This window comes from Hyla sarda, chromosome 7, assembly GCF_029499605.1.
Source record: "Hyla sarda isolate aHylSar1 chromosome 7, aHylSar1.hap1, whole genome shotgun sequence".
NCBI lineage: Eukaryota > Metazoa > Chordata > Amphibia > Anura > Hylidae > Hyla > Hyla sarda.
This window is the reverse complement of record NC_079195.1, coordinates 233,754,853-233,781,836: the sequence shown is the minus strand read 5'-3', so window position 1 is coordinate 233,781,836 and position 26,984 is coordinate 233,754,853. Positions and strand designations below refer to the sequence as shown.

The 26,984-nt window shown below is 45.4% G+C and overlaps 1 protein-coding gene across 2 annotated transcripts in view; it reads right to left on the bottom strand.

The window, feature by feature from the left end:
* The window catches only part of PTCH2 (patched 2), a 73,557-nt gene that overhangs the window by 33,941 nt on the left and 12,632 nt on the right, over positions 1-26,984 (bottom strand). Inside the window, exons 1-2 of one of the 2 annotated variants that reach the window (XM_056533115.1) lie at positions 10,324-11,028; positions 8,671-8,863 (exon numbers count right to left, since the gene is read on the bottom strand). In XM_056533115.1, the coding sequence (XP_056389090.1) occupies positions 8,671-8,863; positions 10,324-10,470 (340 nt within the window). In that variant the 5' untranslated portion in view covers positions 10,471-11,028. Of the gene's footprint in view, positions 1-8,670; positions 8,864-10,323; positions 11,029-26,984 lie in introns of those variants that run through there. The other variant, XM_056533116.1, reaches the window with a different exon arrangement.

The window sequence follows — 26,984 nt, the reverse complement described above, 5'->3', positions numbered from 1 at the left end:
GCCTCAGCTCATGCGGAGAGTCTTAAAAATGGGCAGGTGAGCGTCTCACAGGCGCACATTTTGGCATTTCTTGGAGGCTTTGAATTTGCAGCGTCATTAACTCCTTGGTGTCTGCGGGGGCCCCCGGGTGAGGGGGGGATGACCAACTATTCCCGATATTTTTTTGCTTAGTCTGGATCTGGCGGCTGCGTTAAATCTGTCAGAGGTGGGCCATTTGCAAAAACCAACAGCAGCATTCCTGGGCGTAATGTCTGGAGGCCAGGAAGGGGTTAAGGCGGCATTTTTTTTTCCGTCGTCTCCTGCACCCAGTCATGTTTAAACAGGAAATATTCCCACCCTATGGTTAACTTTCCTTTCAGCTACAGATGTGATAACAAGCGGCTGAACAACCACACACACAGAGTCTTTCCACGGCGCTCAGAGACGCTGCCAGCGCACACACCACCTTGGCACCGGCCGCGCAAGTAAAATAAAAAAATAATGGCAGCGTCCCAGGGCGGCGAGCGAGCACAACTGGAAATGAGTGAGCGGCTGCGATTCTGACCCGATTACACGCGAACCCTTCAGAGGGCAAAACGTCGCCAAATTCTTTACTGCTACCACGTATCCTGTCTCCTCTGTAACCCCACTGGTTGTAGGGAACAACATCTCCCAGCATGACCTAAGACTGTCCGAGCATGCTGGGAAATGTCGTTTTTGCAACAGTTAGAGCAGTGTTTTCTAAACAGGGTGCCTCCAGCTGTTGCAAACCAACAACTCCACCATGTCCGGACAGCCATTGGCCAGTAATTCCAAACTGGTGTGCCTCTAGCTGTTCTAAAACTACAACTCCCAGCATGCCCAGACAGCCATTGGCCAGTAATTCCAAACTGGTGTGCCTCTAGCTGTTCTAAAACTACAACTCCCAGCATGCCCGGACAGCCATTGGCCAGTAATTCCAAACTGGTGTGCCTCTAGCTGTTATAAAACTACAACTCCCAGCATGCCCGGACAGCCGTTGGCTGTCCGGGCATGCTGGGAGTTGTAGTTTTGCAACAGCTGGAGGCACCCTGGTTGGAAAACACTAGCCTAAGAATGTCCGAACATGCTGGGAGTTGTAGTTTTTGCAACAGCTTAGAGCAGTGTTTTCTAAACAGTGTGCCTCCATCTGTTGTAAAACTACAACTCCCAGCATGCCCAGACAGGCAATGGCCAGTATTTCCCCACTGGTTTGCCTCCAGCTGTTGCAAAACTTTAACTCCCATCATGCCATGACAGCATTTACCAACCAGTGTTTCACAACCAGTGTGCCTCCAGCCTCCGGGCATGCTGGGAGTTGTAGTTTTGCAACAGCTGTAGACACACCGTTTGAGAAAACACAGAGATAGAGGGCCACAAGCCATGCAGGGAAATGTAGTTCTGCAACTGCTTGATAGCCACAGGTTGGTAAACAGGGGGCTGTCATGGCATGCTGGGAGTTGTAGTTTTGCATACAGAGCCCCAGTTTCTATAGTTAATAGGAAAGCAGAGGATCGGCCATGTGACCTCGTGTTACATTGTTACTAACGCTGAGGATATTATGGAAACGCTTTGTTTGAATTTTGTTACAATGTCACTACTATAAAACGACTGACACAGACTCTCCCCTCCCCCCGGGGGCTCCCTTTATCCCCCTGACGCCACCGCCGGCAGCACCCCCACAAGGATATCTGCATAAGTGTTGCAGGGACAAGCAACGTTTAAGTGTTTTTTGGGTGGATTATGTGGATTAAGGAGTGTGTGAAAGGCCTCACGTTGCTTAAGAGGATGTGTCTCACCGAGGGCATTCTACCTGCTCCAGACGACACAATGAGCCCAAAACTCAGCCGCCTCATTATGGGGCCGCCAACCAATGGCCGTCCGGCCATCTCCATAATCCTGTTTACAATAAACCTTCTCTCTGGTTTAATGAGAAGGAGACGGCGCTGGATGGGTTCCCCAAACTCCGGAGTAAAGTGTCGTAGGCCGAGAGCGCCGCTTCCATCACCTTGAAGGTTTAGGGTCTTTATAACAAAAACAGCGCCAATCTTGTCCATAGGCCGTGTCTGGTATTGCCATATTCAAGTGAACGAGGTAGATGCAATACCAGACATGGCCATAAACAAGAACGGCGCTGCGCCAAGAGAAAGAAAACATGGCAGCTGAATCCCAAAAACAGCGCCAATCTTGTCCATAGGCCGTGTCTGGTATTGCCATATTCAAGTGAACGAGGCAGAGATGCAATACCAGACATGGCCATAAACAAGAACGGCGCTGCGCCAAGAGAAAGAAAACATGGCAGCTGAATCCAAAAAACAGCGCCAATCTTGTCCATAGGCAGCGTCTGGTATTGCCATATTCAAGTGAACGAGGTAGATGCAATACCAGACATGGCCATAAACAAGAACGGCGCTGAGCCAAGCAAAGGAAAACATGGCAGCGGAATCTCAGAAAAACTACAACTCCCAGCATTCCCAGACAGCCTTTGGTGCATCCCAATCTTCAGCAGTGACAAAACTACAACTCCCAGCATGCCCTGATCGCCTTTGGTGCATCCCACTAATGCATCCTATTTCTCAACTTGTGGCTCTACAGCAGTGTTTCCAAACCACATTGCCTTCAGCTGTTGCAAAACTACCACTCCCAGCATGCCCGGACAGCCGCTGGCTGTCCAGGCATGCTGGGAGTTGAAGTTTTGCAACAGCTGAAGGCACCGTGGTTTGGAAACACTCTTGTCCATAGGCCGCATCTGGTGATGCAGTATTCAAGTGAACAGGGATTAACTGCAATACTGGACACAACCATGGACAAGAGTGGCACTGTGTCTGTAATACAAAATAATAAAAGTAATATTAAAGGGGTTATCCAGGAAAAAACTTTTTTTTACATATCAACTGGCTCCAGAAAGTTAAACAGATTTGTAAATTACTTCTATTAAAAAATCTTAATCCTTTCAGTACTTATGAGCTTCTGAAGTTAAGGTTGTTTTTTTCTGTCTAAGTGCTCTCTGATGACACCTGTCTCGGGAACCGCCCAGTTTAGAAGCAAATCCCCATAGCAAACCTCTTCTAAACTGGGCGGTTCCTGAGACAGGTGTCATCAGAGAGCACTTAGACAGAAAAGAACAACCTTAACTTCAGAAGCTCATAAGTACTGAAAGAATTAAGATTTTTAAATAGAAGTAATTTACAAATCTGTTTAACTTTCTGGAGCCAGTTGATATATATATATAAAAAAAAAAGTTTTTTCCTGGATAACCCCTTAAAAGTAATACCTGCATGAATAGTCCACGTTGCTAGGTTACTGGAGAATTGTTCTTGAAAGCTTTTAAGGATGCTAAAGCCACACCCACTGCGACAAATCAGTCATAAACATTGCAGCATTGAAAACAATATTTCAGCGCAGCCAATGGAGGGTTACCAGCATGTCACCGACCAATATAGACACTTGCTAGGGAGCGGTTCGCATGGTGCGTGTGATTTAAAGGTTAAAGGGGTATTCCAGGCAAAACCTTTTTTATATATATATCAACTGGCTCCGGAAAGTTAAACAGATTTGTAAATTACTTCTATTAAAAAATCTTAATCCTTCCAATAGTTATTAGCTTCTAAAGTTTTCTGTCTAACTGCTCAATGATGATGTCACGTCCCGGGAGCTGTGCATGATGGGAGAAAATCCCCATAGGAACTGCACAGCTCCCGGGACGTGAGTCATCAGAGAGCAGTTAGACAGAAAACAGCAACTCAACTTCAGAAGCTAATAACTATTGGAAGGATTAAGATTTTTTAATAGAAGTAATTTACACATCTGTTTAACTTTCCGGAGCCAGTTGATATATATATATATATATAAAAAAAGTTTTGGCCTGGAATACCCCTTTAATTCCCATGTACCGCGTCTGCTGCGGATTTGATAGTGTTAAATCAATACAAAGAAACCGTTACAAATCTGCAGCGCATACACTACATGTGAACCTACCCTAAAAAAACAAAAAGGAACAAACAAAACATTTTTTGTTGCAACTTTTCACTGCAGTTTACAACATGGTTTTATAGACAGCGCAGTTTTAGCAGCTGAAACACATAACTGCGTCGCAAAAAAGCGCAATTTATTCTAGATATTTTAGGAGGAAAAATAAAAAAGAAAAACTGAAAAAAGTTTCCAGAACTTCCAGGACTTCAGGGCGTGTTGGCAACAAAGAATGTCGGACCCACATGGTAACCACAGGCTGAAACGCAGATTTTCTCTTTTTCCCACACCCAATATAAACGCTGCCGCAGCACTTAGGACGGAGCCAACGCCGCAACCCGTAAATACCCAGAGCAGACGCAGCGCCCGCAGCAAAGCCCCAGAAGGTCCCGGAGCCGTCAGGCTGGGTCTATTGTCCTATAGATTGTAACAGAAGGAAGGACAGCGGGGAAGGAGGACCAGGGCCTACAGACGCCATACCCAACCAATGGACGCAGAATCCCCCCTCACCACCATAACGTCGCTTTTCTGCTTTAATCGGACTCGTGCGGCCATGATGAACAGCCGTAAGGGCCAGAAACAGCTACAATGTGCGCGCAGTTTGTCTGCATCTGATTTATTTCCGTATTGCCTACAGACTATAACATCTCATGAGCCGCCATGTTCTATAATTACAGGTCACTGCCAGCCAGGCTTCGGCCTACACAATACCGGGGCGGATCCCCCTGATGCTTGGCAGACACCGGAGTCTAAATAAAACCTAAAAAAATATAATATGACTGCAGAGAGGTGAATGAACAACCAGGGTGCCTCCAGCTGTTGCAAAACTACAACTCCCAGCATGCCCAGAGAGCCTGCAGCCACAGGGCATTCTGGGAGTTGTAGTTTGGCACAACTGTAGAACAGTGTTTTCATCCTAATCTTCAGCTGGGGCAGCTGTGGCCTTTGGCTGTCCAGACATGCGGAGAGTTGTAGTTTTGCAACAGCTGGAGGCACCCTGGTTGGGAAACACTGCTGTAGGACGCATCAAAGGCTATAAGGGCACGCTGGGAGTTGTAGTTTTGCCACGGCTTGAAATTAGGATGCGTTCGTGGGATTTTTTTCTCCTCCAAGTAACAGAGCCATAAGACGCCGAAATCACCACAGCAACCAATAAAATGGCCGCTTCGTGTTCTCTATCAGCCAATTACATCGCTGCTTTTTAACTATTACGAGCAAATGCTTTCATTGGTTGCTATAGGCAACTGCATGTAAAGCAAAATGAAAAGCCAGTGCTTTAATTGGTTGCTATAGGCAACAACCATATATATATATTTTTTATACAAAATGTTTAGTAGAACTGAACACAACTTTATTAATCCTAGTAAAGCGACACAAAACAATTCTAGTCCCTTTGTGGAGTTTAACGTGTGACAGGACGCGGAGGTTCACGTGTTCGCTCGCCGGCGGATGTGACAGGTTACTGTCGCCTCACACATCTCGGAGCTGTCACCTCGGACAGATGTTTACACTTTGTCGCAGCCTAATCTACAATCTGTTTTTTATTTCAGCAACTAATTTGCTGGAAATTGAAGCTTATGTATCCCAGATCTCCCTCCCCAAATGCCTGCGCTAGCGCAACCCCCCCTATAATACAGCGATAAGGGGACACGACAGGGCTGATAAAAGCACAAAATCTATGAATCATTAATCCGTACTTACATGGCGCCCGTGTCTTCACGCCATTGGAGGCCCCGATAATATCAGTCACCACCATTATCTCTGAATATAGATAATACCCTAAAGCAGCTGTGACAGCGACACGTGACCCTGCACGCCGATATCGCCATAAAACCGTGGAATCTACATAATGTTAAGTATAAGAAAAGGACAGAGGCTGAAAAGCTTACACACGTTATGCATACTGGAGGTCTTCAGCTGTTGCAAAACTACAACTCCCAGCATGCCCAGAGAGCCTGCAGTTGCAGGGCATGTTGGGAGTTGTACTTATGCAAAACTGTAGAGCAGTGTTTCCCAACCAGGGTGCCTCCAGCTGTTGCGATACTACAACTTCCAACCATGGTGCCTGCAGCTGTTGAAAAACTACAACTCCCAGCATGCCCAGAGAGCCTGCAGTTGCAGGGCATGTTGGGAGTTGTACTTTTGCAAAACTGTAGAGCAGTGTTTCCCAACCAGGGTGCCTCCAGCTGTTGCAATACTACAACTTCTAACCATGGTGCCTGCAGCTGTTGCAAAACTACCACTCCCAGCATGCCCGGACAGCCAGAGGCTGTCCGGGCATGCTGGGAGTTGTAGTTTTGCAACAGCTGAAAGCACCATGGTTTGGAAACACTGCTGTAGAGCCACAAGTTGAGAAATAGGATGCATTAGTGGGATGCACCAAAGGTGATCAGGGCATGCTGGGAGTTGTAGTTTTGCCACAGCTGAAGGTTAGGATGCACCAAAGGCTATCAGGGCATGCTGGGAGTTGTAGTTTTGCCACAGCTGAAGGTTAGGATGCACCAAAGGCTATCCGGGCATGCTGGGAGTTGTAGTTTTGCCAAAGCTGAAGGTTAGGATACACCAAAGGCTGTCCGGGCATGCTGGGAGTTGTAGTTTTGCAACAGCTGAAAGCACCATGGTTTGGAAACACTGCTGTAGAGTCAAAAGTTGAGAAATAGGATGCATTAGAGGGATGCACCAAAGGTGATCAGGGCATGCTGGGATTTGTAGTTTTGCCACAGCTGAAGGTTAGGATGCACCAAAGGCTATCAGGGCATGCTGGGAGTTGTAGTTTTGCCACAGCTGAAGGTTAGGATGCACCAAAGGCTATCAGGGCATTCTGGGAGTTGTAGTTTTGCCAAAGCTGAAGGTTAGGATGCACCAAAGGCTATCAGGGCATGCTGGGAGTTGTAGTTTTGTAACAGCTTGAGAGCCACAAGTTGGGGAATAGGATGCATTGGTGAGATGGGGTTTAAAAGCACTGATATAAACTCTATATATATCTATACGAGATCACCCGCCGCCCACATCTCATGTAATCCTGTATATGCAGGGACAGATGCACAGATACTTGTGTCCGCAGACCTATAAAGCGTCCATCATGTGGGTTATTTTTAACGTATAGAGAGCGGTATATGTTTAACAGGCCTCCCCTCCCCCCCTCTCCTTACAAGACACAGCTGCTCACCATCTACTCAGCTCCAGCAACAAGCCTTTTGTGGTCCCCCTATTAGGTCCCAGACCACCCACTACCTATGGTGACCACCCAGGCATTCCCCGCAGCTCCCCTCCTCCCCGCTCTTCCTGCTTACAGAAAGGAGCCTATAGGAAGCCAGATCCCTAATGCTCAGTTTGTTTTCTCTGTCTGTCTATGGTGCGTTGCCTCCTTCTGCAGCTTTCCTGCTTGTAAAAAAATAAATAAAAAAATCCCACAGTATCCCACCATCCCCCCTGTACCCCCAAAAAACTGAGGACAGAGCAATAAAGCAGCCCCAGGGTGGTGGGAGGGATGTATAGCGTAACCTCCGGGAGACCCCGCTCATCATAAACCACAATTCAATAAGGAAGATCAAAGGCGCAGTCATGGGAGACACATAGGGGAGCGAGGACTACTCCACCCATCATGGCACCCACCAGAAAACAGCAGCGGAATCTAAAAAATGTCACAACAATCAGCAGTCCAAACAACATCCTCCTCCCCCATCTGAAGAGGTTCTGCAGCAGCTGCAGGGGAGGCGGTAGACGGCGATGAATGCGTCCTGTTTACCGAAGCTTCTCCCTGACGTGAGAGCAGTGAATACTAAACACTGCGCTCTGTGCTGCCCGAACACTGGGGCTCCTGTGCTGCGATTTACGAGGACCAGGGCGCAGAAACCACAAGGAACCGCCGCCAGGAAACGCAGCGGCAAATCACTAAACGCCAGAGAAGGCGCGTTTAACGCAATGAATCGACATGAGAACAAGACGCCAATACCTGATCAGGAATAATCAATAACAAGACATTTAGTCTAAATACGTGAAAGATCCTGCTATATGACTAGGCCCATCTGCCATTCAGGAGTTCAGGAAAGCTTGGAGACAAATGTGGGAGCCACAACGGCAGCCATATTACGTCACCCAGCTTTCCCAGACATAGATATAAGTAAAACGTAGGAGCAGCAATGGGCAGCCATGTTAGACTTCACCCAGCTTTCCCAGACATAGATATAACTAAAATGTAGGAACGGCAATGGGTAGCCATATTAGATGTCACTCATCTTAGATACAGTATAACATACATATAACTAAAATATAAAAGCAGCCACATTGGACGTCACTCAGCTTTCCCAGATGTAGATTTAAATAAAACATAAGAGCAGCAATGGGCAGCCATATTGGACGTCACTCAGCTTTCCCAGAAATAGATATAACTAAAACATTAGAGCAGCTATATTAGACTTCACCCAGCTTTCCCGGACATAGATGTAACTAAAATGTAGAACAGCAATGTGCAGCCATATTGGACATCACTCAGCTTTCCCAGACACTAATAGAACTTAAATGTAGGAACAGCAATGTGCAGCCATATTAGACATCACACAGCTTTCCAAGACATAAATAATACTAAACAGAATTTTCACCAACATGATAGTAGACAATGGTTTTAGACATGACAGGTTATGCTTGAGTCCTCATGTGACCCGTGAAAAATTATACACACAGCTCAATAGTCATGGTGCTCACCTTCCACCCATAGTCGTTCAATGTCGGTCTCAATAGAAGCCACTCGGAGGCCGACGGCCAGCGCTCCGAACACCAGCAGGCCAATGAACAGCACCTTCCCGCAGTGCCGCTGGATGGAGCATCCCAAGGAGAAGAGCAGGGACTGGAACTGAGCGCGGAGCCAGAGCGGAGCCTTCTGACCTACCGCTTTACCCTAGAAAGGAGAAGAGAGATGGGTTACAATGTGATGGACATGACATGCAGACTGCCACAATACTAATGCCTACAGGGAACTACAAGTCTCAGCATCATAGACAGGCCTGGACCCGATGCCACCCTGCCTCCTGGCTTTGCGTTTTGTGCCAGCGGAGCAGATTAGGAGCAGATGTTGGCGTACGGGAGCCGCACAGACCATGTGTCATGCAATGACCTCTAATTCCTAGCAGGTTGTTGTGAGTTTTATGGGACAACTCTTTATAGATGTGGCTCATGAGCTTTTAAGGTCATAAAAGACTCTTCTGATGATGTGAAAACCCAGACGACTTATTAAAGGGGCCCACCTGGCCTGGCATGGGCCGCGCTACCACTGCCTGACAGGTGACTACCAACCAGGAAAAGGGAATGATGGGGAAAGGAAGTGGCAGAGATGACTCTTCTAATGATAGGGAGGTGAATGGGGACCCCGCCTGCCCCCCACACACTTCTTGTGGCCTTGTCCCGGTGCCAGTCCCCTGTGGCTGGAAAACTAAGCCGACCACAGACAGAAGCAAGCAGTGCAGGCTGGCATCCTGTGGCAGGGAAAGGGAGGTTCTGCCCACACAGGTGGTCCTGCTTATGCAATGGCCACAATATTTCCTACCTTCTGACAAATGACAGGAGGAAGAGGAGACAGTCCAAAAACACATTAGAGGACCCCACAATGTGACCGACGCTGCCCCCATTTAACCCTTCCTAGGACACTTGGCACAACTTGCCAGGAAACATCCCGTTCTCCAGACACAGACATAACAAACACCTTCCACCCATCAGCTGTCACCCATCTCGCCCCCCACCTCTGCCCTTGCCAGCCAGCGATACCTTCAACACGCCCCGGACTGTCAGCTCTGTGGCTCTCACAGCAATAACAACAATGTTTTTCCCATCTGCAGGGCTAACGCAGGAGACATGTGGGGGAATTTGGGATATTATGACTCTGCGAGCCCCTGAGGGTCCATATGTTCCAGGCATTTCACCGGAAAAGGGAATCTGAACCCTTTAATGGCCGGACTATCATAACCAGCATAGAGATGTAAGAACTGGTGGCCCCCCTGCTCCCAGCCGGCTCAGAATAAAAGCACTAAAACAATGAATTTTCCATTAAGACATGTGCTGGAATGCGGGGACCCCACGTCCCACCCACAACCTAAATGAAAACAAACGTAAAATCCTTCCAAAAAATGTGAACATCCAGGAAAAGTAGAAGAGCCGAGCAATGAATGACTCCAGGTCTGGAGACACAAGACAGAATAGTCACAGCGGAGAACTGAGTGCAAGCTCTGCAGGTCAGCATCATAACAAACCTCAGCCTGAGCTGCTGCATGTACAACGGGCACCAGAGTCCTCAGCTATGGCCCTTATGGGCAGGGGCCCCCCTGACAGATGATGGATGACATGAGATCTGATCCAACAACTTACCTTAGATATCTGTTTAAGTGCAAAGGCAGCGTGACAGTAACTGGGTCTCCGCAGCAGATCCGATCCCGGAGCCGGGTAAGAAGTTTTGTAGCCCGGGGGTAAATCTGTAAAGCCTCTTTCCCCCGTGGAGGGGGGTACAGAGGCCATTGGTATCCTATAGCGAGCAGAAGGGGTATCAAAAGTTGCCAGCTATTGCGTTTCAAAAGGTCGTCCGACAGATATGTCACAAATCACTGACTAAATGAACGCAAAATAATCCATGCACAAAGGAGCAGCATCCGTCAGGAGGAAGAGGACGGGGAAGACCAGGGGGCTGCTGGGTGAGGTGCAGGGGCTTCCATCTAGGTGGGCAATTCCTTAGGTCCGGAGGTCTTCTCCTTCATTCTTCCAAGCTCCAATCCAATGCAAATCAAAGAGTGGACACAATAGGCAGGAAGGATCTAGTCCCAGAGACGGCAATGTGACAATAACCCTGGAAGTGAGGAAGATGATGGCACAGCTCTGCCCGGTGTGATCCGCTGTCCGGCCTCTCCGCATCTGTGCTTAAGGCGACTCTCTACTGAGCCTGTAAAGAGAGAGAGGAAGGGAAGGAGGAGGGGGGGCCCATGGAAATGTGTGGAGTTTCTCATTGGCCGGGGTAGAGGCAAATTACTCTCTAAACAACTCCTATTATTAGCTGCTAAGCAACAGCTCCCCAAAGTGAGGAGGGAGCACGGAGACCACCCAGGCTGCTCCTTCTCAAATCAATGAGGGGACAGGAGGGGAGGGAGGGGGCTCCAACATAGAAGCCGCACAACTTTTACAGGAATTCTGCTCCACAGACCTCCAAATGCTACAAATTTCTTACCACCCTGCTCTGTCCAAACAGCCCGAACCCACCCTTCCCACATCACCCCTCATCTCTTATTTAGTGGTGCAAACAGACAGACTGCACAGAGACAGCTGCAACCCGGCTATTGTACGGCAGAGACAAAAACACACAGCGCCCAGACTACCGGGGGCCACCGGGCGCCCCCAAAATTATTCAATCATCATTTTTAGATATTTTTTTTTTTTTATATTTTGTTGTATGTAACTATGTAATTTGATAGTAGATATAGAATTTTTTTTTTTTACATTCTGATAATGATAAATAAATAAATAAAAAACAGACAATTTATCATTATTCTACATATCACATGTATAGGAAATATATGTATCATTCATTTATGTATCATATGTATTGGTATTCTATGTATCAATGTTTTATGTAAGATATATATAGATAGAAAAATATTTATACTTGGTTTATATTTATTAAATATGTATATTGAGATTATACGTATCATTAGTCTATGTATCAGTATTTTATGAATCATATATAGTGGGATTCTATGTATCAATGTTTTAAGTGATATATATATATATTTATATATACATCAGGATTATATTTATTAGATATATATCTGGAGAGTATATGTATCATATGTATCAGTATTTTATGAATCATATATACTGGGATTATATGTATCATTATTCTTTGCATTTTTATTTACCAGGGTTATATTTATTATATGTATCATTCTATATATTCTATGTATTATATCAGTGCTCTCCAAACTGTGGACCTCCAGATGTTGCAAAACTACAACTCCCAGGCTTTCTAGGAATGCCGGTAGTTGTAGTTTTGTAACATCTGGAGGGCCACAGTTTGGAGACCACTGTATTACTTGTATCATTACTTTATTAATTATTTGTATCCATATTATATTCATCTTTCTTTATATTATATGTATCATTATTTTCTGTATTAAATCAGAAGTCCCCAAACTGTGGACCTCTCGATACTGCAATACTACAACTCCCAGCATGCCCAGACAGCTGGAGATCCACTGCTTGGAGACCATTGTATTACATCTATTATGATCTTAAGTATTATATGTATCATTCAATGTATTATATGTATTATCATTCTATGCATTATATACAGTGGTCCCTCAACATACGGTGGTAATCCGTTCCAAATGGACCATCGTTTGTTGAATCCATCGCATGTTGAGGGATCCGTGCAATGTAAAGTATAGGACAATGCTCTACAACCTGCGGACCTCCAGATGTTGCAAAACTACAACACCCAGCATGCCCGGACAGCCGTTGGCTGTCCGGGCATGCTGGGTGTAGTAGTTTTGCAACATCTGGAGGTCCGCAGGTTGTAGACCACTGTTAGAGGAAGTTGTACTCACCTGTCCCCGCCGCTCCGGACCGTCACCGCTCGCCACCGCTGCCCGGGATGTCGCCGTCCATCGCCGTCACTGCGTCCCCGACGCTCCGGCAAGGCCTCTGCTTCCCCGGCAACCGCGCTCTCCGTCGCCGCCATCACGTCGCTACGCACGCTGCTCCAATTGGATGACGGGACGGCGTGTGCAGCGACGTGATGACGTAGACAGAGAGCGCCGACGATGCAGGGGATCCCGAAGAGGACGCGCCGGAGCCCCGAGGACAGGTTAGTAACCATCACCGGAGCTCACGGGGCACCGTAAACGGCTATCCGGGGGCAGCTGAAGCAGTCTGCGTTGCTGGATACCCGTTTATGCGATGGCACTGACATAAAAAAGCATCGTATGTTGATGCTGCCTCTGAGAGTGATCGTATGCTGAAATGATCGTATGTCAGGGCCATCGTAGGTTGGAGGGTCACTGTATGTGTGTGTATATGTATATCTTATTATCTTATGTATCATTCCATATATTATATGTATCATTATTCTTTGTATTATATCAGCAGCCTCCAAAATGGTGGCCTCCAGCTGTTGTAAAACTACAACTCCCAGCATGCTGGGAGTTGCAGTTTTGTAACAACTGGAGGTCCACAGTCTGGAGACCACTGTATTACATGTATCATTATCTTATGTATCTGTTTTATATGTATCATCTATATACTATATGTATCACGATATATTAAATTATATATTCATACATACCAGGATTACATTTATAATATATATCAAATTATTTGGCATATTATTGCATCATTTTATATGTATCATTTAATGGCTATTTTGTATATTTTCTATTATTTATATATATATATATATTGGAAGATATGAAACATTTGTTGATTTTTTTTTTCCTTGGAAAATCTGCGGCCCTTCCCCAGCTCAGCCATCCCCTATTCCAGTTGATTTTTTCAGACAGATGTTTATAGAACAAGATTGCAGAGTTGAAATGGATTATTTATGTAAGGGATGTGTGTATTTCTATAAAAGCCGGGGCCCCTCTCTCCCTCCCGGCCGCTAAATGATCCATTTCACACGCATCACATCACTGCACAAACATTGTGTCAGAAAATACAGCCCCAAAAATCCTGACGCTTCTCCGGCCATCTTGCAGCAATTAAAGAAGAACTGTGATGGATTGTTCCGTCCTCTGGTGTCTCTGAATTTCCATCCGTCCTATTGTGTGCACAGATATATATTTTGGGGGTTACATGATCCTGTGTCCTTCAACCTATGGCAGAATTACAACTCTCATTGTGAGAGGATTCAGCTGTCAGGGCATGATGGGAGTTGTAGTTTTGTAACAGCCAGAGAGCCACAAGTTGGGGAATACTGCTCCAGATGTCAGGACATGTTGGGAGTTGGAGTTTTGGAGAATCACAGGTAGGGGAACGCTGTTTAGTGTAAACACCTACAGGAAAATATTCTTACCTATTTCTCCCATAGATTAAGGATAGACTTGTGAGCAGTGACAGGTGCAGTACTAGGCCGTGGCCTGTAGATGGAGCGTTAGGTCAATGTAGGACATGTGCTTGTTCCAGATCTTTATACAGGCTGCAGATGATCCTACCGGGGTCTATATACAGTATACAGGCTGCAGATGATCCTGTCAGGGTCTATATACAGTATACAGGCTGCAGATGATCCTGCCGGGGTCTATATACAGTATACAGGCTGCAGATAATCCTGCCGGGGTCTATATACAGTATACAGGCTGCAGATGATCCTGCCGGGGTCTATATACAGTATACAGGCTGCAGATGATCCTGTCAGGGTCTATATACAGTATACAGGCTGCAGATGATCCTGCCGGGGTCTATATACAGTATACAGGCTGCAGATGATCCTGCTGGGGTCTATATACAGTATACAGGCTGCAGATGTTCCTGCCGGGGTCTATATACAGTATACAGGCTGCAGATGATCCTGTCAGGGTCTATATACAGTATACAGGCTGCAGATAATCCTGCCGGGGTCTATATACAGTATACAGGCTGCAGATGATCCTACCGGGGTCTATATACAGTATACAGGCTGCAGATGATCCTGTCAGGGTCTATATACAGTATACAGGCTGCAGATGATCCTGTCAGGGTCTATATACAGTATACAGGCTACAGATGATCCTGCCGGGGTCTATATACAGTATACAGGCTGCAGATGATCCTACCGGGGTCTATATACAGTATACAGGCTGCAGATGATCCTGCCGGGGTCTATATACAGTATACAGGCTGCAGATGATCCTGCCGGGGTCTATATACAGTATACAGGCTGCAGATGATCCTGCCGGGGTCTATATACAGTATACAGGCTACAGATGATCCTGCCGGGGTCTATATACAGTATACAGGCTGCAGATGATCCTGTCAGGGTCTATATACAGTATACAGGCTGCAGATGATCCTGCTGGGGTCTATATACAGTATACAGGCTGCAGATGATCCTGCCGGGGTCTATATACAGTATACAGGCTGCAGATGATCATGCCGGGGTCTATATACAGTATACAGGCTGCAGATGATCCTGCCGGGGTCTATATACAGTATACAGGCTGCAGATGATCCTACCGGGGTCTATATACAGTATACAGGCTGCAGATGATCCTGCCGGGGTCTATATACAGTATACAGGCTGCAGATGATCATGCCGGGGTCTATATACAGTATACAGGCTGCAGATGTTCCTGCCGGGGTCTATATACAGTATACAGGCTGCAGATGATCCTGTCAGGGTCTATATACAGTATACAGGCTGCAGATAATCCTGCCGGGGTCTATATACAGTATACAGGCTGCAGATGATCCTACCGGGGTCTATATACAGTATACAGGCTGCAGATGATCCTGTCAGGGTCTATATACAGTATACAGGCTGCAGATGATCCTGTCAGGGTCTATATACAGTATACAGGCTACAGATGATCCTGCCGGGGTCTATATACAGTATACAGGCTGCAGATGATCCTGCCGGGGTCTATATACAGTATACAGGCTGCAGATGATCCTACCGGGGTCTATATACAGTATACAGGCTGCAGATGATCCTGCCGGGGTCTATATACAGTATACAGGCTGCAGATGATCCTGCCGGGGTCTATATACAGTATACAGGCTGCAGATGATCCTGTCAGGGTCTATATACAGTATACAGGCTGCAGATGATCCTGCCGGGGTCTATATACAGTATACAGGCTGCAGATGATCCTGCCGGGGTCTATATACAGTATACAGGCTGCAGATGATCCTGTCAGGGTCTATATACAGTATACAGGCTGCAGATGATCATGCCGGGGTCTATATACAGTATACAGGCTGCAGATGATCCTGCCGGGGTCTATATACAGTATACAGGCTGCAGATGATCCTACCGGGGTCTATATACAGTATACAGGCTGCAGATGATCCTGTCAGGGTCTATATACAGTATACAGGCTGCAGATGATCCTGCCGGGGTCTATATACAGTATACAGGCTGCAGATGATCCTGTCAGGGTCTATATACAGTATACAGGCTGCAGATGATCCTGCCGGGGTCTATATACAGTATACAGGCTACAGATGATCCTGCCGGGGTCTATATACAGTATACAGGCTGCAGATGATCCTGCCGGGGTCTATATACAGTATACAGGCTGCAGATGATCCTGCCGGGGTCTATATACAGTATACAGGCTGCAGATGATCCTGCCGGGGTCTATATACAGTATACAGGCTGCAGATGATCCTGCCGGGGTCTATATACAGTATACAGGCTGCAGATGATCATGCTGGGGTCTATATACAGTATACAGGCTGCAGATGATCCTGCCAGGGTCTATATACAGTATATGGGTGCAGATATAATTCTGATGGGGTCTATATACAGTATACAGGCTGCAGATGATCCTGCCGGGGTCTATATACAGTATACAGGATGCAGATGATCCTGCCGGGGTCTATATACAGTATACAGGCTGCAGATGATCCTGCCGGGGTCTATATACAGTATACAGGCTGCAGATGATCCTACCGGGGTCTATATACAGTATACAGGCTGCAGATGATCCTGCCGGGGTCTATATACAGTATACAGGCTGCAGATGATCCTGTCGGGGTCTATATACAGTATACAGGCTGCAGATGATCATGCCGGGGTCTATATACAGTATACAGGCTGCAGATGATCCTGCCGGGGTCTATATACAGTATACAGGCTGCAGATGATCCTGTCGGGGTCTATATACAGTATACAGGCTGCAGATGATCCTGCCGGGGTCTATATACAGTATACAGGCTGCAGATGATCCTGCCGGGGTCTATATACAGTATACAGGCTGCAGATGATCCTGCCGGGGTCTATATACAGTATACAGGGTGCAGATATAATTCTGATGGGGTCTATATACAGTATACAGGCTGCAGATGATCCTACCGGGGTCTATATACAGTATACAGGCTGCAGATGATCCTGCCGGGGTCTATATACAGTATACAGGCTGCAGATGATCCTGCCGGGGTCTATATACAGTATACAGGCTGCAGATGATCCTGCCGGGGTCTATATACAGTATACAGGCTGCAGATGATCCTGTCAGGGTCTATATACAGTATACAGGCTGCAGATGATCCTGTCAGGGTCTATATACAGTATACAGGATGCAGATGATCCTGTCAGGGTCTATATACAGTATACAGGCTGCAGATGATCCTGCCGGGGTCTATATACAGTATACAGGCTGCAGATATTATCCTGCCGGGGTCTATATACAGTATACAGGCTGCAGATGATCCTACCGGGGTCTATATACAGTATACAGGCTGCAGATGATCCTTCCGGGGTCTATATACAGTATACAGGCTGCAGATGATCCTGTCAGGGTCTATATACTGTATACAGGCTGCAGATGATCCTGCCGGGGTCTATATACAGTATACAGGCTGCAGATGATCCTTCCGGGGTCTATATACAGTATATAGGCTGCAGATGATCCTGCCGGGGTCTATATACAGTATACAGGCTGCAGATGATCCTGCCGGGGTCTATATACAGTATATAGGCTGCAGATGATCCTTCCGGGGTCTATATACAGTATATAGGCTGCAGATGATCCTGCCGGGGTCTATATACAGTATACAGGCTGCAGATGATCCTGTCAGGGTCTATATACAGTATACAGGCTGCAGATGATCCTGTCAGGGTCTATATACAGTATACAGGCTGCAGATGATCCTGCCGGGGTCTATATACAGTATACAGGCTGCAGATGATCCTGCCGGGGTCTATATACAGTATACAGGCTGCAGATGATCCTGCCGGGGTCTATATACAGTATACAGGCTGCAGATGATCCTACCGGGGTCTATATACAGTATACAGGCTTCAGATGATCCTGTCAGGGTCTATATACAGTATACAGGCTGCAGATGATCCTGCCGGGGTCTATATACAGTATACAGGCTGCAGATGATCCTGTCAGGGTCTATATACAGTATACAGGCTGCAGATGATCCAACCGGGGTCTATATACAGTATACAGGCTGCAGATGATCCTACCGGGGTCTATATACAGTATACAGGCTGCAGATGATCCTGCCGGGGTCTATATACAGTATACAGGCTGCAGATGATCCTGCCGGGGTCTATATACAGTATACAGGCTGCAGATGATTCTGTCTGGGTCTATATACAGTATACAGGCTGCAGATGATCCTGCCGGGGTCTATATACAGTATACAGGCTGCAGATGATCCTGCCGGGGTCTATATACAGTATACAGGCTGCAGATGATCCTGCCGGGGTCTATATACAGTATACAGGCTGCAGATGATCCTGCCGGGGTCTATATACAGTATACAGGCTGCAGATATAATTCTGACAGGGTCTATATACAGTATATGGGTGCAGATATAATTCTGATGGGGTCTATATACAGTATACAGGCTGCAGATGATCCTGCCAGGGTCTATATACAGTATACAGGCTGCAGATATAATTCTGATGGGGTCTATATACAGTATACAGGCTGCAGATGATCCTGCCAGGGTCTATATACAGTATACAGGCTGCAGATATAATTCTGACGGGGTCTATATACAGTATACAGGCTGCAGATATAAATCTGACAGGGTCTATATACAGTATACAGGCTGCAGATATAATACTGACGCGGTCTATATACAGTATACAGGCTGGAGATATAATTCTGACGGGGTCTATATACAGTATCCAGGCTGCAGATATAATTCTGACGGGGTCTATATACAGTATACAGGCTGCAGATATAAATCTGACAGGGTCTATATACAGTATACAGGCTGCAGATATAATTCTGACAGGGTCTATATACAGTATATGGGTGCAGATATAATTCTGATGGGGTCTATATACAGTATACAGGCTGCAGATATAATTCTGACGGGTCTATATACAGTATACAGGCTGCAGATGATCCTGCCAGGGTCTATATACAGTATACAGGCTGCAGATGATCCTGCCGGGGTCTATATACAGTATACAGGCTGCAGATGATCCAACCGGGGTCTATATACAGTATACAGGCTGCAGATGATCCTGCCGGGGTCTATATACAGTATACAGACTGCAGATATAATTCTGACAGGGTCTATATACAGTATACAGGCTGCAGATATAATTCTGACGGGGTGTATATACAGAATACAGGCTGCAGATATAATTCTGACGGGGTGTATATACAGTATACAGGCTGCAGATATAATTCTGATGGGGTCTATATACAGTATACAGGTTGGAGATATATTTCTGATGGGGTCTATATACAGTATACAGGCTGCAGATATAATTCTGACGGTCTATATACAGTATACAGGCTGCAGATATAATTCTGACGGGGTCTATATACAGTATACAGGCTGCAGATATAATTCTGATGGGGTCTATATACAGTATACAGGCTGCAGATATAATTCTGATGGGGTCTATATACAGTATACAGGCTGCAGATATAAATCTGATGTGGTCTATATACAGTATACAGGATGCAGATATAATTCTGACAGGGTCTATATACAGTATACAGGCTGCAGATATAATTCTGACAGGGTCTGTATACAGTATACAGGCTGCAGATATAATTCTGACAGGGTCTATATACAGTATACAGGCTGCAGATGATCCTGCCGGGGTCTATATACAGTATACAGGCTGCAGATATAATTCTGACGGGGTCTATATACAGTATACAGGCTGCAGATATAATTCTGACGGGGTCTATATACAGTATACAGGCTGCAGATATAATTCTGACAGGGTCTATATACAGTATACAGGCTGCAGATATAATTCTGACGGGGTCTATATACAGTATACAGGCTGCAGATATGATTCTGACGGGGTCTATATACAGTATATGGGTGCAGATATAATTCTGATGGGGTCTATATACAGTATACAGGCTGCAGATATAAATCTGATGTTGTCTATATACAGTATACAGGCTGCAGATGATTCTGTCTGGGTCTATATACAGTATACAGGCTGCAGATGATCCTGCCAGGGTCTATATACAGTATACAGGCTGCAGATGATCCTGCCGGGGTCTATATACAGTATACAGGCTGCAGATGATCCAACCGGGGTCTATATACAGTATACAGGCTGCAGATGATCCTGCCGGGGTCTATATACAGTATACAGGCTGCAGATATAATTCTGACAGGGTCTATATACAGTATACAGGCTGCAGATATAATTCTGACGGGGTGTATATACAGAATACAGGCTGCAGATATAATTCTGATGGGGTCTATATACAGTATACAGGCTGCAGATATAATTCTGACGGGGTGTATATACAGAATACAGGCTGCAGATATAATTCTGACGGGGTGTATATACAGTATACAGGCTGCAGATGATCCAACCGGGGTCTATATACAGTATACAGGCTGCAGATGATCCTGCCGGGGTCTATATACAGTATACAGGCTGCAGATATAATTCTGACAGGGTCTATATACAGTATACAGGCTGCAGATATAATTCTGATGGGGTCTATATACAGTATACAGGCTGCAGATATAATTCTGACGGGGTCTATATACAGTATACAGGCTGCAGATATAATTCTGATGGGGTCTATATACAGTATACAGGCTGCAGATATAATTCTGATGGGGTCTATATACAGTATACAGGCTGCAGATATAATTCTGATGGGGTCTATATACAGTATACAGGCTGGAGATATAATTCTGACGGGGTCTATATACAGTATACAGGCTGCAAATATAATTCTGACGGGGTCTATATACAGTATACAGGCTGCAGATATAATTCTGACGGGGTCTATATACAGTATACAGGCTGCAGATATATTTCTGATGGGGTCTATATACAGTATACAGGCTGCAGATATAATTCTGACGGGGTCTATATACAGTATACAGGCTGCAGATATAATTCTGACGGGGTCTATATACAGTATACAGGCTGCAGATATAATTCTGACGGGGTCTATATACAGTATACAGGCTGCAGATATAATTCTGATGGGGTCTATATACAGTATACAGGCTGCAGATATAAATCTGATGTGGTCTATATACAGTATACAGGATGCAGATATAATTCTGACAGGGTCTATATACAGTATACAGGCTGCAGATATAATTCTGACAGGGTCTATATACAGTATACAGGCTGCAGATGATCCTGCCGGGGTCTATATACAGTATACAGGCTGCAGATATAATTCTGACGGGGTCTATATACAGTATACAGGCTGCAGATATCATTCTGACGGGGTCTATATACAGTATACAGGCTGCAGATATAATTCTGATGGGGTCTATATACAGTATACAGGCTGCAGATATAATTCTGACAGGGTCTATATACAGTATACAGGCTGCAGATATAATTCTGACGGGGTCTATATACAGTATACAGGCTGCAGATATGATTCTGACGGGGTCTATATACAGTATATGGGTGCAGATATAATTCTGATGGGGTCTATATACAGTATACAGGCTGCAGATATGATTCTGACGGGGTCTATATACAGTATATGGGTGCAGATATAATTCTGATGGGGTCTATATACAGTATACAGGCTGCAGATATAATTCTGACGGGGTCTATATACAGTATACAGGCTGCAGATATAAATCTGATGTTGTCTATATACAGTATACAGGCTGCAGATATAATTCTGACGGGGTCTATATACAGTATACAGGCTGCAGATATATTTCTGATGGGGTCTATATACAGTATACAGGCTGCAGATATAATACTGACGGGGTCTATATACAGTATACAGGCTGCAGATATATTTCTGATGGGGTCTATACACAGTATACAGGCTGCAGATATAATTCTGACGGGGTCTATATACAGTATACAGGCTGCAGATATAATTCTGACGGGGTCTATATACAGTATACAGGCTGCAGATATAATTCTGACGGGGTCTATATACAGTATACAGGCTGCAGATATAATTCTGATGGGGTCTATATACAGTATACAGGCTGCAGATATAAATCTGACAGGGTCTATATACAGTATACAGGCTGCAGATATAATTCTGATGGGGTCTATATACAGTATACAGGCTGGAGATATAATTCTGACGGGGTCTATATACAGTATACAGGCTGCAGATATAATTCTGATGGGGTCTATATACAGTTTACAGGCTGCAGATATAAATCTGACAGGGTCTATATACAGTATACAGGCTGCAGATATAATTCTGATGGGGTCTATATACAGAATACAGGCTGCAGATATAATTCTGATGGGGTCTATATACAGAATACAGGCTGCAGATATAATTCTGATGGGGTCTATATACAGTATACAGGCTGGAGATATAATTCTGACGGGGTCTATATACAGTATACAGGCTGCAGATATAATTCTGATGGGGTCTATATACAGTATACAGGCTGGAGATATAATTCTGACGGGGTCTATATACAGTATACAGGCTGCAGATTTAATACTGATGGGGTCTATATACAGTATACAGGCTGCAGATATAATTCTGATGGGGTCTATATACAGTATACAGGCTGCAGATATAATTCTGTTGGGGTCTATATACAGTATACAGGCTGCAGATATATTTCTGATGGGGTCTATATACAGTATACAGGCTGCAGATATAATACTGACGGGGTCTATATACAGTATACAGGCTGCAGATATATTTCTGATGGGGTCTATATACAGTATACAGGCTGCAGATATAATTCTGACGGGGTCTATATACAGTATACAGGCTGCAGATATAATTCTGACGGGGTCTATATACAGTATACAGGCTGCAGATATAATTCTGACGGGGTCTATATACAGTATACAGGCTGCAGATATAATTCTGATGGGGTCTATATACAGTATACAGGCTGCAGATATAAATCTGACAGGGTCTATATACAGTATACAGGCTGCAGATATAATTCTGATGGGGTCTATATACAGTATACAGGCTGGAGATATAATTCTGACGGGGTCTATATACAGTATACAGGCTGCAGATATAATTCTGATGGGGTCTATATAAAGTTTACAGGCTGCAGATATAAATCTGACAGGGTCTATATACAGTATACAGGCTGCAGATATAATTCTGATGGGGTCTATATACAGAATACAGGCTGCAGATATAATTCTGATGGGGTCTATATACAGAATACAGGCTGCAGATATAATTCTGATGGGGTCTATATACAGTATACAGGCTGCAGATATAATTCTGATGGGGTCTATATACAGTATACAGGCTGGAGATATAATTCTGACGGGGTCTATATACAGTATACAGGCTGCAGATATAATTCTGATGGGGTCTATATACAGTATACAGGCTGGAGATATAATTCTGACGGGGTCTATATACAGTATACAGGCTGCAGATTTAATACTGATGGGGTCTATATACAGTATACAGGCTGCAGATATTGTTACAGTGAGCGCTCCGGTCCCCTCCTCTGGATCGGAGCGCTCGCTGCCTCTGCCCCAGTCTGCGGCTTCCCTGTGCGTCCCGGTCAGACACGCTGACCGGGAGCGCAGGGTTTCCTCTGTCGGGGATGCGGTTAGTGTGGCGGCCGGTCCCCGCACACACGCCGCATCCCGTGTCCACTTACCCGCGGTCCCGTCCCCTTGTGCTGCCTCTTCCTCCCGGCGCGCGCCGGCTTCATGAAATTTAACCCCTTAAGGACTGAGCCCTTTTTCACCTTAAGGACTCGGCCATTTTTTGCAAATCTGACCACTGTCACTTTAAACATTAATAACTCTGATGCTTTTAGTTATCATTCTGATTCCGAGATTGTTTTTTCGTGACATATTCTACTTTAACGTAGTGGTAAAATTTTTTGGTAACTTGCATCCTTTCTTGGTAAAAAATCCCAAAATTTGATGAAAAATTTGAAAAGCTCTCTGCTTGTAAGGAAAATGGATATTCAAAATAATTTTTTTTTTATTCACATATACAATATGTCCACTTTATATTTGCATCATAAAATTGATGAGTTTTTACTTTTGGAAGACACCAGAGGGCTTCAAAGTTCAGCAGCAATTTTCCAATTTTTCACAAAATTTTGAAACTCGCTTTTTTTCAGGGACCAGTTCAGGTTTGAAGTGGATTTGAAGGGTCTTCATATTAGAAATACCCCATAAATTACCCCATTATAAAAACTGCACCCCCGAAAGTATTCAAAATGACATTCAGTAAGCGTTTTAACCCTTTACGAGTTTCACAGGAATAGCAGCAAAGTGAAGGAGAAAATACACAATCTTCATTTTTTACACTCGCTTGTTCTTGTAGACCCAATTTTTGAATTTTTGCAAGGGGTAAAAAGGAGAAATTTTTTACTTGTATTTGAAACCCAATTTCTCTCGAGTAAGCACATACCTCATATGTCTATGTAAAGTGTTCGGCGGGCGCAGTAGAGGGCTCAGAAGGGAAGGAGCGTCAAATGGTTTTTGGGGGGCATGTCACTTTTAGGAAGCCCCTATGGTGCCAGAACTGCACATACCCCACAGGTGATTCACGACTTTTGCATATGTAAAAAAAAAAAAAAAAATTTTTACCTAAAATGCTTGGTTTCCCTAAAGTATTACATTTTTTCAAAAGGGTAATAGCAGAAAATACCCCCCAAAATTTGAAGCCCAATTTCTCCCGATTCAGAAAACACCCCATATGGGGGTGAAAAGTGCTCTGTTGGCGCACTACAGGTCTCAGAAGAGAAGGAGTCACATTTGGCTTTTTGAAAGCAAATTTTGCTCTGGGGGCATGCCGCATTTAGGAAGCCCCTATGGTGCCAGGACCGCAAAAAATACCCACATGGCATACCATTTTGGAAACTAGACCCCTCGGGGAACGTAACAAGGGGTTAAGTGAACCTTAATACCCCACAGGTGTTTCACGACTATTGCATATGTAAAAAAAATTTAAAAAATTTTACCTAAAATGCTTCTTTTCCCAAAAACTTTACATTTTTAAAAAGGGTAAAAGCAGAAAATACCCCCCAAAATTTGAAGCCCAATTTCTCCCGAGTACGGCGATACCCCATATGTGACCCTTAACTGTTGCCTTGAAATACGACAGGGCTCCAAAGTGAGAGCGCCATGTGCATTTGAGGCCTAAATTAGGGATTGCATAGGGGTGGACATAGGGGTATTCTACGCCAGTGATTCCCAAACAGGGTGCCTCCAGCTGTTGCAAAACTCCCAGCATGCCTGGACAGTCAACGGCTGTCCGACAATACTGGGAGTTGTTGTTTTGCAACAGCTGGAGGCTCCGTTTTGGAAACCATGGCGTACCAGATGTTTGTCATTTTTATTGGGGAGGGGAGGGGGGCTGTGTAGGGGTATGTGTATATGTAGTGTTTTTTTACTTTTTATTTTATTTTTTGTGGTAGTGTTGTGTAGTGTTTTTAGGGTACAGTCGCACGGGCGGGGGTTCACAGTAGTTTCTCGCTGGCAGTTTGAGCTGTTGCAGAAAATTTGCTGCAGCTCAAACTTGCAGCCGGATACTTACTGTAATCCTCCGCCCATGTGAGTGTACCCTGTACATTCACATTGGGGGGGACATCCAGCTGTTGCAAAACTAAAACTCCCAGCATGCGCTGACAGACTGTACATGCTGAGAGTTAACCGGGAAGGCCCTGGCCTGGGCTACACCTTTATGGGACCGCTCTGATCCAGCCACTACCTCCGTCCAGAATTTTTGCCAAGAGTTCCGCAGCGTATTCGAGGAACCTGCCTGGGTGTCCTCTGCTGAGACTGCTTTGCTGAACCTGACCCAAGGAGGTTCTACCATGGGTGATTACGGCATCCAATTCTGCACCCTTGCCTCCGAGTTGAATTGGAATGATGATGCTCTATGTGCCACGTTTTAGAAGGGACTATGCAGTGAAATCAAGGACGTCCTGGCGGCACGTGAGATGCCAACTACCCTTAGTGAGCTTATACTGCTGTCCACTAGGATTGACAAGCGTTTCCTGGAGAGAAAAGAGGAACTGCAGCAAGTAAAGGAGAAAGCTCGTCCAAGACGCTATCCTCAGCTGGCTCCGGTTTTTCAGTGTCCACCGCAACCCTTTTCTGGGCCTCCCGTCGTGGAGACCATGCAGGTGGATCGGTCTCACTTGACCACCCAAGAACGGAGTCGTCAAAGAAATGAGAACCTGTGTCTGTACTGCGCCAGTACCGAGCACTTCCTTAAAGATTGTCCTCTCCGTCCTCCGCGTTCGGGAAACGCACGCACCTAGTGAACGTGGGAGAGGCGTTGCTAGGTGTGGATTCCTCCTCTCCACGTCTTACATTATCTGTACAGCTCACTGTGCCTGCCAAGTCTACCTTCACTGCTACCGCCTTCCTGGATTCTGGATCTGCCGGCAACTTCATCCACGCCTCTCTGATTGATAAGTTCCAGATTCCTGTGGTCCGTTTGCCCAAGCAACTCTTCATTTCTACCGTCAACGGCGAGAGACTTTCTGCCACTGTGCAGTACTGCACTTTGCCTTTACAGATGAACATCGGGTTTTCGCATACAGAGACTTTGGAGTTCTTGGTTCTTCCATACTGCTCCTCTGAACTCCTCTTGGGCTTGCCATGGCCTCAGCGTCACTGTCCCATCCTGGATTGGTCCTCCGGAGAGATCCTGAAGTGGGGTTCCTCTTGTTCTGGCCGTTGTCTCAAGTCTGTTTTTGTCAAGCAACACCCCACTGTTCCTCCTCCACCTGGTCTTCCGGTGCCTTACCACTGCTTCGCTGATGTTTTTTGCAAGAAACAAGCCAAAGTTCTTCCACCTCATAGACCCTACGATTGTCCTATCGACTTGGTGCCTGGGATTACTCCACCCCGAGGTAGAATCTACCCACTCTCACCACCACTCACTCGCCATGTCGGAGTACATTCGTGAAAATCTACA